Source organism: Ptychodera flava, chromosome 15, assembly GCF_041260155.1.
Source record: "Ptychodera flava strain L36383 chromosome 15, AS_Pfla_20210202, whole genome shotgun sequence".
Taxonomy (NCBI): Eukaryota; Metazoa; Hemichordata; class Enteropneusta; family Ptychoderidae; genus Ptychodera; species Ptychodera flava.
The window spans coordinates 31,043,707-31,056,614 of NC_091942.1; the positions used below are offsets into that span (position 1 = coordinate 31,043,707).

Genomic DNA, 12,908 nt, shown 5'->3' on the forward strand with positions numbered 1-12,908 from the left:
AGGGATAAAGAGGAGGTATTTCTAAGGTTTGTTTTGGTGCTGTGACGGCGTGGGCAGCTTGGAACACCCACAGAGGCGCTTTTCAGTTACATTGTAATGGACCATTGTGTGGGAGAAGTGCTCTGATGCAATGGTTGTCTCGCTTGCTCCACTTTCACAGACAGCTTTGCCAGTTTCTCTTTGGAGCCCGTTAACTTTAATTGTGGTCATTGTCGGAAGGCCTTACCAAAGAGCATTAAAGAGATGGCACTGGTTGAATAGTGTTATGTAATGTGCGTACAGCCATAAAGGTTTGGATCTGTGACATTGAGATCTGTGAAGCGTGGCTTGTTTGCTCTGAAGATGTGGAGTCGTTATCACTTCATCACTATGGCAACGAGATGGATAAAAATAAGTTTTGCAAAACCAGTAGTGGTTTATAAACTAACAATTATTGTTAGGAAAAATATTGCACATTCATGTGTTTCACGGGACTATCAGTTTATAACAGCACAACTTGGAGCGTTTGCCGACAGAGATTTTTCGCCTCATATACCTCACTGCTTTTCACAAGGAAACCGTGTGGAGCTTTCCCTTTTAATCAAATTTGTATGTAATGATTTAAATTTATTAAATAGTCTCTAATTGATGGGTTTCGAAACTGTCAAGCCATAAATGGAGAAATGGAAACACTGGACCTTGATGTCATTTCAGAAAATTGCTTAAAAATGTTATCGTGTTCCCTCATGCCTTGGAGTGATCGGTTCATGAAATACAGCACTCAATATCAGAATTTCTCCCCAAGCGTTGACCTTTACAGTGCTATACTAAATTGGGTTCATTCCGTGTTTCTACGAGGTCTGACAGTTTCCCTGATGTATGTGTACAGCAGCAAGTGTGTAGGCTCCAGCGTTTCCTCTCACCCGCTCCGTGCCAGCTTTGCTCAGAGCTATAGAAGATGACATCTCGGCTAAAACTGGCTTTTACTAGAAGACAACTGTGGATCTGAGCTCAGACTGAATTACATGTACAGTAGCCTGTATGCGAGATCTGAGTTTGTCATTATGTGCATTCCACCATGGACAGGAAATTAGCTCAGCATCATCTGATGTTTCGGATATTTTCAATCAGATTTATTTATTGAGTTTTAATGATTACGGAAATGCTTCACACTGTTTCTATAACCCTTTGAATGTAATGAGTAGATAAACATGTGAATGTAAATGTGACCTGTCGTTAGAAAATCTCTGATTCTTTCCTTTTTTGCTCAACATATCAGGCACACACCATTTGTGTTTGTTGTTGAGCAGTGAATTGTGGGTGTTTTTCAAGTTGCTGTCATAGATGACAGCATTTCCGGATCTCATTCCAACGCAATAAGACTTACCACTACAATGAGATGAATTGGGGGAAAAAAATGACCAGTAATAGATTAAAATAAATTGTACTCATCCTTGAGAGTTGATTTTATCTAAAGTTCTGCAGATCTTGAAATCCTGCCATCTAAACCATGATTTCTGACAGAGATACCAAACTTTGGCTTTGTCAGATATGAAGTTATAAAAATAGTTCAAGAACAGGCTTTGAAACCATTCAAATGTTGACACCTTTATCAGATAGTAATGTTTTCAGGTAAACTTTGTACTTTGATTGTTCATGTTTGATTGTTAACCATTGATGAAGGAATTGGACACAAATATTTTTAAAATGCTAATAGTCTCATCTAATTGCCCTGTTTAATGAAATGTAGGCGAGAGTTCCATCACTTTCATTGGTGGCCCGTGGCTTCAAACAGATTTTTCAACCCATTTCTGCTACACTTTGGTTGAACCCGATTGTTTTCAATGAGGCAGGGTATCTTAAATAGGGTGGAAAGGTTGAAAGACAAAACAACATTTAGTCCACATTTCACATTACGCTGTGAGTATTTCATTCTCAAAGGGCAACATGGTCAGATGAGCGGGCATTCTGTACTTTACTCTCGTTCTCATCTGATGGATCATACCGCCTACAGACACAGGAAGCAGCCACTTGACATCCACAGTGTGCGCACAGATAGTTTTTGTCTCAGGCTTGTATTTCCTTATTTGTGTATTGACACTACTAATGAACTCCTAATGAGTAGTTAAACAATTGCATTGGGTTTTATGGCCCACTGTCCATGACATCCTATTGTTCCAATTGATGACACTTAATCACCTGCTAATTGGAGCTAATTGGAGCCCAATTATCTTTGAAAGTCTATAAAAAGCCCTGACCTGGTTGTAGTGTTGGTCTAAAGTGCAGTGTTTGCTACTGTATATGACTCATTGACTTCTATACTGGCTGCCAGACCTATTGATTGGCAAACTGACTTGTCAGGCTACATCACAGTGTTGTCATTCCTGTCCATCAGGACATTGGCAAATCTTCCATACATACCCACGCAGCAGTGAAATCAGAAATCTATTTTGACGGATGATGCAAAGAAGAGTGAATTCCCAATGTCTTGCTGTGTTTTCATTGTTCCTTGTAACAGTCTTATTTGTCTACAAAATCACTTGAAAGAGGGGTCACGACTTTATGATGTAAATTCTCACCGTGCCCACAGGGAGTCCACCATCTTTTATTTGTTGGTGGACTTGGTGGTGCTCTGAGAATTATGTCTTCTTCTTTGTGGCAGCAGTAAAATTTCAGACTAATCCCCTTTTTGATGAGTTGAATGTTACTGTATAGGCGCTGTACCTAAATAGAATACTAGTATGAGTTCATACCAATTGAACTGTAAAGTTATTGGTATTTCAAAAAGTAGGGACTGATGAAAGGTATCATCTAGGATTGGAACAGACTACATATGGCATCAAATAGATTTTGAGAAATGAGCTTGGCCAGTAACATAGTGAAATAAACTGTTGCAGTGTATGGATATGTAGACTTGTTATCTATTTCAGTCTGGATATTCAAAGGTTACTCACAACCATGCCCTGTACTTTTTCAGATTGAACCAAATTATCACCAAATTTTCTGTGGTTCCAGCAAATAAGAGACAGAGCAATTGTATTGGCTCCGCAGGGATGGTAAGGCTGGGGGAAACACTGACCTATTAGGTTGTATTTGTAGTGTGAACATTTACCACAGCATGTAGGTGAAAGGAGGAACTTTCAGCCCTGCGCGTCATGTTTCATAATTGTCGCGTTTTTTCGAGGGGATAGCAAGCAGCTGAGGAAACGTAATACAGTAGGTATCCAATTCCCTGGGTACCCTCTGCGTGTTGTATTTGGACTCGGTTATCAGTATCTGCCAGTCCCATTGACCGAAGATCAGGACCCGCTGAGTGGGTCACGCACACATTCTTCCTGCCCTCTCTGTCCCAACACAGCCATTAACTCAATCCCAGCATCACACGTCAATTGAGCCCTGTTTATTTGGAACCTATAGAGCCTACTGATAAACTGCCAGTTGTTTTTTTTATCACGTTTCTCCAGAGGCATGTTGAGTACGCTTCAATTTCTCCCCTGACAAAGTGCTGCCTGATCTTTGAAAAACAAAAGCATAAGTATGCCACCGCGCTTACCTGGAAGAAGAAAATTAACATGTGACCCTGTGGCTTAAGAGGTCCAAAGAGGCGTGTGATTTGATTTCAGATTTATTGTGTCGGGGCAAAGTCACAACAGAGTAGCTATTTTGACTGAGTTGTCTTTACAGTGAATGGGGGTACTTTGGTGTAATGTACAGGGGCATGTTGTTTGTCTTGCTGTTGCTTGTGTTGGTGTTGATCGAAAATAAACATCCCGGGGAGCCGAGTTTCCCGGGCAACCGGGGGTTAGTATGTACGGAATGAGGAGGGAAGAAAATGCTGGATTGATAGGCTCTTGAGGAATTCTTGAATGAAAGGGTGTGGTTCAGGCGTGCAGGATCTTTGTAGCCAGCTTTATTGGCGGTAAACAGACTGGGACGTCTGGTGGGACGGGATCTGTTTGTGTGCAAGGGTTATCAGAAACAAACAAGTACAAAACGTTACTTATCTTAATTCATTTGTGTCCCAATCTCAAAACGTCTCAACACAACCCTCGAGACTCAACTTTTATAGGAGTGTGTTTGTGAACTTTCAACCCTGCATAATTTTTTAGTAAGATTAAAAGCAAAACAACAGAATCAATCATTGGACCATTAGTGTATTTAAGAGGTAAATAGGTCAAAACACCAAGACGTATGCTGAGCACATCCAAACTACAGAGTTACTGCTCAATTTGGAGACATCGTGCGTAACTACGGCGACAACATCTGCATCGTTCAGCATTTGGGAGATACTTAACTAGCATGTCCAAGTCGTCATAATGACTGACAAGTAGAGTATTTACTATTAACCATTGTCAATGGAAGAATTCATCTTGGTGTCATGTTTTCAACGTAACAAGATTTTGTTACGGCAGCAAATGTTGTTCTTCATCATGTTCTCAAGTACCAGTCAGCAACATTAGATGTTTATCAAGGACTCTGTGAATCCTTTCATTAGCTGTTTTGCTCACAAGATAACCATCATTTGTCATATTCTCTCTGTATGAATGTTTTGGATCAAGTTTGAACCCCAAGAGAGAGTAGCTTTCTGATATCTCATGAGTCCAATGTACACCATGGATGATATGTGGAACAGAAATTTCATACTCCATGTAGATGAAATTTACCATTGATTCATATCTTTTTATAGCTGCATCTTTTAATACTCTCTAAACTTTTGCTGTGATTAAGTTGATTTAATAGCTAATGTGTTTGATTTCTCTGTGTTTTTCAATCCTACAGATTCTCAGCTTTACACCATGCAGCTCTCAATGGAAACTGTGAAATTCTATCAACACTGCTTGAAGGTCACCTGATGCCAGTCGACCTCAAAGACAACAGAGGTACTGTCATTATATTTCATAAAACAGCAAAATTTCACGATTATTGCAGGTTACATATGAGTAATATATACAGCCTAAGTCCCTGTTCAGAGGTCAAAATGTAGTACACCTGAAGAACACCCATTTTCCTTTTGTAAACAATCAAGTTTTCTTAGGGGGCCCTGCTATAGCTTCTTAAAGCAGCTGAATCCCCTAGTATTGTATTGATTTGTAAAATTGTTCAGCGTTGCCCCAGTTTTTGTCCAGTCTTAGCAGAAGGGTATCTTTACTTGTCTTCATATACATTATTACGACTATTAATGGACATTGACAATATCAAATCATACAGAATTAGTGGGAGATAGCTTGGATTGCAAGTTTGTCAAAAGGTGAGCATAATTTCAACCTGATTCAATCCGGTATTTGTAAATTGTAATCCCTTGGTAGGAAAAGGATTCTTTATGGTTCAGTTTGCTACCAATGAAGACGCTATACTTACACTATGCTCTCGGTACATCAATTAAACAGACAGGAAATTAACAGTAAGAAAAGGGAGATCAGAATATTATAGGGAAACCTGAATATTGAAATCCATGGACTTTTAATGAATTGTTTTTCCTACAATGTATAATATACCATGATGGAAAAATTCCCACATGTACCGTGACTTTTAGAGATGCTTTAGTGGAGGCGTATCCGAAGCCATTGTGTGAGAGCACACTCAGCTGCAAATTCAGTCTTTGTGTGAGAGAACATGTGGTTGTAAGAGATAGTGCTGATGAGCTATAGTGTGGTTTACCCCCTCCCAAGACAGTCCCAAGTCATGATAGTGAACAGCTGTCCAATGAAGCCGCATTGGAAATTTGCAAAGTGAACAACAGCCCAGGTCCTTCATTCATGACACTGGCATATCAGCTTGCCACTTCACAGTAAAATGTATTTAGAAAAATACTGAAACCTGCAGCTGTTAGTTGTTAATTTTTTCCAAAAAATGCAAAGATCAACTTTTGCCCTTGCCCCGAAAGCCTTGGTAAAGACAGTACCAGATACAATGCCACATTTTGACATTGTTAAATCCAAATTCTAACAATCCAAGGTCACTTAGTTACTGATCTGTTGTGCCATATATTTTGGCCAACGTAACCCTTTGAGCACTGTAATTTTCCCCAAAAAATATCAGGGCAACATTTTACTAACTTTTATGAATTTTTCTGTTATTTTTTCCATGAATTTGAACTAAATGGACATAAATTTTCATGAACTATACTTTTTGACCAAAATTTTGGGAAAAATCTGAAAAAAATTGTGTACAACTAAAAGAAATTGATGGCGTATATTGTATACAGGCACCAAAAATCGACTTTGGCACTCAAAGGGTTAACTAGGAAAGGATCATTTCATTCAAAGTATTGTAGCCCTTTGTGGTGCTCTCATTTAACCTTTGCCTCTGTCCTCCCCTGGAGTCTATGATGGAGCAGAGGATGTTGTGTTCATTTTAGAGATTTGTACTTTTCCAAAGGAAGCCAGATGAATTCATTGTGAGGAGTATTAAGCCGATAAATTTCTTATCTCAGGGCAGCCATTTGTCCAGGATGTGTTTCATTATGGTTTATTATTTGACAGTAAATTATTGCCTTGCACTCTCACATCCTCATCCCTCATCAAGCAGCTGTTCTTTGAGAGTGTAAAAAAATTACACATTTTTTTTGTTTTGATTCTGACATCATCTAACATTTAAATAATAAATTACTGAATTGCTGTGCAGGATATTTTCTCTTCCTCATGGAACAGACTATGTACATCCCGTGTGCCCTATTCCCCAGATTTTTTCACTGCCAGGAGAGTGGGTTGCTAGATCCCAGGTACCAGTAATACAGTATAGTGTCATTGACCTATGACATGGCTTTGAGGATTCAATGTCAGTCACTTTACAACTATCACTGCACTTTTTGCAATACTCCAAGGCAGTGTTACTGCTGTGGCCAACCACCTAGTAAAACTTAATGTGTTCTGTAATGGAGGTTTCCCAGATTAAAGCAACTAAGAAATGTGAGAGGGTAGCTGAATGATACCTTTTTCCTGAATCATAAACATGTATACCCATGTTCCAGAATCTGAGCAAACAAGAATTTGAAGAGTTTCATTTTGTGTGCAGTATAACAAGTGAATACACCAATTTATTAATTCGTGGCAGCATCTATGCACTTATTCTTGCACATTGAGACTAGTATCAATGCCTAAAATAACTAGTTTAAAAGCTTTCTGAGTGTTAGAATGACTACACATTCAACTCTCCCAAGCATCTCAAATCCACTTTATTTCAACGAGACGTCTGGTGATCCACCTCTGAGAAAGATGTTACGTACAAGATTGCACCAATATGTTAATATAATTGGTCAGGATTGACCATGTGGATTTTTCAACAAATTCCAACCTAGGCTTGTGGTGTTTAACATTCTTCAGAGAGCTTTCAGCTTCGTTTGGCAGGAGGATTTCCAGAGGGCAAAGGTCAGCCCAGCTATTTTCTGCTTAAAAACTAAGCAAAACACAGTGATTAGAAAGGAACACGCTGCGTAGGCTTACAAGAGAAGTCAGAAATCATATTCTGGATGACTCCGTGTCTCACCTTCAGTAAGATTTCTGCCAGTAGTTCTCATGTTGCTTTCCCAAGTCTGGGCCTCAAATAATTGAAATTTAGCAAGGCATGTATCTTGAGAACAGGTGTGTGAAATAGACAAGGTGATGAACTTCCATTATTGATGTATTATCTTTGCGGAAATCCATGATTAACTGGACCTAATTTATTCCGACTTTTGATTAAGTGGCAAACTGTTTGCTGCATTGGACCATTTGAAAAGTCTCCAGCAGGTAAAAGCATTGGGTGTCCCATAATGCAGTGTTGTCATAGAGAATGAAGTTTTCACGTCATTTGAGCGTTTCGCAACCAAGGTATAGCAATGCCTGAAGTTTTGAAATTCCATGCCTTGTACTTTCTCCAGTTATTAAGCATTTAAGAGCCAGAAACAATGAATTATTTGTTGTTTGTGAAATTTGAGCAAACATTACCAGGTCACCATAATCAACTGTATTACACAAATATTTATGTAGTTTGTGTTCAAGGATCCATGAAGCAGAGTACAGTACATTGTTTAGGTACAGGCCTATTTATTACAGAAAACTTTCAAACCAGGGCTTCCGTTTGAGCCGTTGTATTCAACTCTGTCGGTTTCAATACCCTTATAAATCTTTTCTGAGGCTGTAAATATGGCGTTTCATAAAGAAAATAGTGTATGTCAATTCAGTTGTCTCAAAAACTAGAGCAATGCAACCAATGTTCAAAGGAATGTCTCTGGTTGGCTTAACCAAGAGAGAGTATCTTTACAAGTTCGTTCCTCTCGGTGAAAAAGAATTCCTAATCCTGGCTGGAGTTATTTGATATCAATTTATGATGTGAAACCTTCAAAGGGCTGCTATGCTGCAGGAACCCTTTAATCAGCCAACGTAGGAGGAGTAGATGCTGAAGAATTTCTCTCTTGAGATAACAGCAATTTCAGCCTTTCAGCCGCAATCATCTTATCCTCATAGGGTGGTACAGAGTATTTCCAAACACCATGGGCTGAAATAAATTTGATTGCTGTCAATTAAAGTGAAGGTCATCGCCCAGAGTAATGTCATTGGCCGTGTTGTCTATGTCAATATCACGTTGCTAACACAAAGTTTTTACAATTGTGGTGGAAGTTCATGTGTGGCATTCTGTTTTCTTGGTGTTGTTTGTAGCCATGTTTATGATTAATTTTCCAAAATGTATGGGTTAAAACCTCATATTCCAGATCTCACACGAAGTGCACGTTCTAAATACCAAAAGATTCTTTAAATCATCAGATCGTATTTGTTCTGCTAATCATTGAAAATAATAATGGCTGCTGTTTAGCATCATAAAATGCATTTTGAAAGAATATGGAAAGGTTTAACAAGGTTTTTACTGGGAGAAAGGTGAACTATTTTGTGTCACCCATCTTACATGTACATCATACCCTGTGTCTGTGATTGTTGACTTGTAGAACATAAGCTGATTTTAACTTGCTGTAATTTGTAACTTGTGGAATTATTCGCCCCTCTCTGTGTGAAGTCAGCTGATTAGACAGCAAATGTGTGACTGGAATGAGATGCAGAGGACGTGTAAGAATGCCTGGCGCCGCAAGGCAAGAGGCAAAGGATCACTGCCTTGAAAGTGTAATGAACATAGCTTCCATACAGTGTATGACTACCAAAGAAATGCAGCATTCCTCTGCTTTGTGATCTCTCAGTGTGAAAAACCAACATAGAGTTCATCACCGACTCTTTAAAATGGTTGATGAGTTCTGCCATCCCAGCAATCTTGTAAGGTCAAATTCAAAAGAAGAAGAAAATATAATAGTCTAAGGTATGCAAAAGACGTGTAGGTCATATAACCTGCAAGTATACGTGTTAAATCTGGTGTTTAATGAAATGGATTTTTAAATACGCCAGAGAGATTTCGTACAAAAAATCTGCAATTTGATCATATTCCAAATGTTACAATAATTTCTCAAAGGGCCTCTCCTGATATCGTAAAATAGCGTTCATCAGTGCGAATGCATGTCCCCATGGGAAGTCGGAGTAATCCGTCTTTCTTGCACACCAGCTGATCATTCTCAGCAGTGTGTGTGTCGTCCTGGAGTCTTGAGGCAGCCTGGAAGTCTGAGAGTGCAGTTTCACACACTGGTGTTATTTGATTGACAGGGGGGGTTTTGATCTTGACTTTAGAATTGCAAATCCCAGTCAATCCCTGGATATAATGAATGGTTTCTGTATTCCCTGGGGAAAAGTTTGAGCGCAGAAGTGGCCGTGGTGGGTTGGAGGAGGGAAAGGGGGTTGTACATTTCATGATCACCGTACCGTTAACATTTCATGATGGATGGCCACGTTGAGTAATATCTTAAACTTTTTCATTTTAAAACCTTTCCAAGGTATACAATATTATTGCAGCAACTGTTCTCTCAGGTTGTTTTAATCCCACAGTAATTTTAATGTAAATTTGCTCGTGCTTGTCCAACCATTTAAGGGTACGGTTTCTGAAGCCAATAACATGCACAATGTATATTATGAAATCTTGTAGTGCGATGAAGTTAAATCTCATTTCTGTTCAGTTAATGCAACTTTTGCACATTCTAGAAATTGCCTTCAGGTATACAGTCAATCGTTGGCATTGATTTAATAGTGCAAATATAACGACAATAAATCCCTTGTTGTATCGCTTCTAAAAGATCAGCAGCTGCATTTGCAGACTTTAATTTGGCAGTAGTGAAAGCTGAACCCTTGAGAAATGATGATTTTGTGCATATATAGCATCTATCCTTGAAACAGCTTTTCAGTAATAAAAACAAGCGGGAATATTTATAACCCTTTCACCACCATGGTTTGGCCCAAATCAGTTGTTATCAATGGTGAATGTGGACTTGTTTACCGGGAATTTGGGGTGAGCAGGTAAACATCGTTGCATTTTCACTTTGGCATTTAGGATTTCCTCTTTTCAAGAAACTTCAATTTGGGAACAAGGAAACTGGAACTCAGATATTCTTGATAATTAATAACTCATGAGAGAGCTCATATTTAAATTCTCACGGTAAAGGGAGTCATCAGATGGAAATTCGTAGAAACGGGGAAATGAAACTTCATCATGGCTCCATACCCGGACTGTTTCTCCACCCAGGCCACTCAACACGTGTGGTGGTTTGGTTTTGATTGAGGAATCAGTCCTGGATAATTATACTGATTTGAAGGGATTACTCATGCAGAGCACATGTGACCGGCTCGGCCCTCTTTCGGGGTACTCAATTGCCTGTCAGGATTTCATCCCAGTGATGTGTTCAGAGGGTTAATCCACCATTCAACATGTGCATATTACAGTACTTCTACATTACAGCTGGTTCAAAGTCTCCCAACGCTTTAATAACTCTATCATCAATTCTTTAGGGTTCTGTCATTCCTAAAAATTTGATGTAAAATCATGTTATGGTGAAGTTTGCAGATATGGGTGGAGTCGGTCATGAAATTTTATATATCGATTTCATCATCATTGTGGTATATTGATGTGACGGAATTCAGAAATGAGGAAGAGGGTCAACAGTATTGTTTTCCCACATCTCCAACTTTATAGTTTCCTGGGAGGAGTTGGGGGGGGGGGTTGCCTCTTACAGCAAGACATGATGGAATCTTGTCGTTCAAGCGGAGAATAGTTAGACAAAGCTGTAGCCAGTGTTTTTGTTAGGATGTTGAATAGGAATGCCTGGTTCAAGTAGTACAGCCTGGTACTTGGAAAATCTAATTTACTCATCGGTAATTGTGTTTGCTTTTTTAAGGGGAGAGTGGAATCCAGGTATGAGAAAGCATGTGTAACTTAGTTAGGGGTGTTGGTGTAAATGTTACTTCAAGAAGGTAGTTTTTTTTTCACGTCTGTACAGCAGTTGTTATTACAGAGATAACATCTACACCGTCTTCTTGTGTGTTTTGTTGTATGTTTTTGTCATCAACACTCATAATGGTGTCAGTGACATGCCGAAAGACTGGAAAGTAAAACAGAATTTGTCCAAAGATGAGGATCAGTCTAAAAACAACACAACTTTGCTTTCTTTGCTTGTTAATCCTGCACCAGACACCACACTTCTCCGATTGTGTCCTTTCAATGGTTTCGCATGACGCTGTCTGCAAATCCAATAGGTTAATTCACTTTTCAAAAGTGGATTTTTTCCTTTTTCTTTTTTTGAGTGTTTTGCAGGTTGTTTACCTCTTAGAGAGGTGTGGTTCCTCAGCTTTTGGATGTTAAATTCCTGAATGGGACATGTGTTAATTATGACAGATTAGGAAAAAGAAGATTGAATTTCTTCCGGAAGAGATTTTGGGAAGAATCTGGACATAGCAAAGATTTGTCAATCCATGTGACAATGAAAGGCAGAAAAAATTACTAAATCCTTTTAAACTTTCTAAGCGTACAATTGTGCAAATTGTTATCACTTTTAGTCCAAATCGGAAATAATACAGTTGAGATATATTATTCAAGTCCGATTACGTTTCACCTTGGTTTGCCACAAACCCCATCATACAAGTATGCCATTTGGTCTGTGTAATCTGCTGTTTGGTGATTCCAGTGTGTTCTTGATACAAAGATGTGCCTTCTCTGTCAGCTAATAATGTATGCAGATCATTACTCCAAGCTAATACTGAATACGTTAAACCAGTGTAACACCATGGTATTTTTATTGATATTTGTATATTTGCATGTTTAGCTTGCTACAGTCGTTGTTGCTAAAACCAAACTGCCTTTTTTTACTTTTTCAACTTGAGTACCACAATGTCCTGAGCCTGTAGTCTTCAGGTGTTTGAAGATTTAGTTATCCACTTCCTTTCCAAAGATTATCATAAATATCCACTGTACACCAATTTGGTGCACCACAGACTAAAGAGCCGCCTCTTTGGCGCAAGAAAATTGTACATATTGTATGCATTGTGGAAGGGCAAAGGACTCTAGGAAATTTCAATAAAATCCTGATTTGACTCAAAGAGGTATTAAGAAACTGAAAAGTTACAAGGAACACTGATCGAGGTGTTGACATCATTTCCGATGGATTCAATCTATTGGAAATTCTGGACAAAAGAAGAGATGCTGAATACATGTGTTTATCTCACAATCTGTCATTACCCACATCCGCCAACTCATTCTGTAGTTTCAGAGTTACAGAGCCGATCCTGTTAATAGGTTTTTATAGCACTAAAATAAAAAAATATTGTTAGTATTGACATAATAGACATAGACGATATAGACAAAAGTCCCGATTTAGTAAGACTTATACATGGTAACTTGCACAGTTGGAAGTACTTACAGCTAAAGTAACATGTCTTTGGTGTTATAGGTCCTCTGCAAGGTCAAGTGTTTGTAGGTGTGTGCAGAGCTAAATACAGGAAATTTTGACAAATGTTTTATGTGAGTTTCAATTTCAGATGACATATTCGCTTTCGCACCAAAGGTTTTGATACTAGGTGTGAAAGTATGAG

At 38.8% G+C, this 12,908-nt stretch overlaps 1 protein-coding gene across 1 annotated transcript in view; it reads left to right on the forward strand.

Annotated features, from left to right (window-relative positions):
* The window catches only part of LOC139151862 (caskin-2-like), a 133,569-nt gene that overhangs the window by 33,575 nt on the left and 87,086 nt on the right, over nucleotides 1-12,908 (forward strand). Inside the window, 1 exon segment of the mRNA XM_070724892.1 lies at nucleotides 4,759-4,859. Within this exon segment, the coding sequence (XP_070580993.1) occupies nucleotides 4,759-4,859 (101 nt within the window).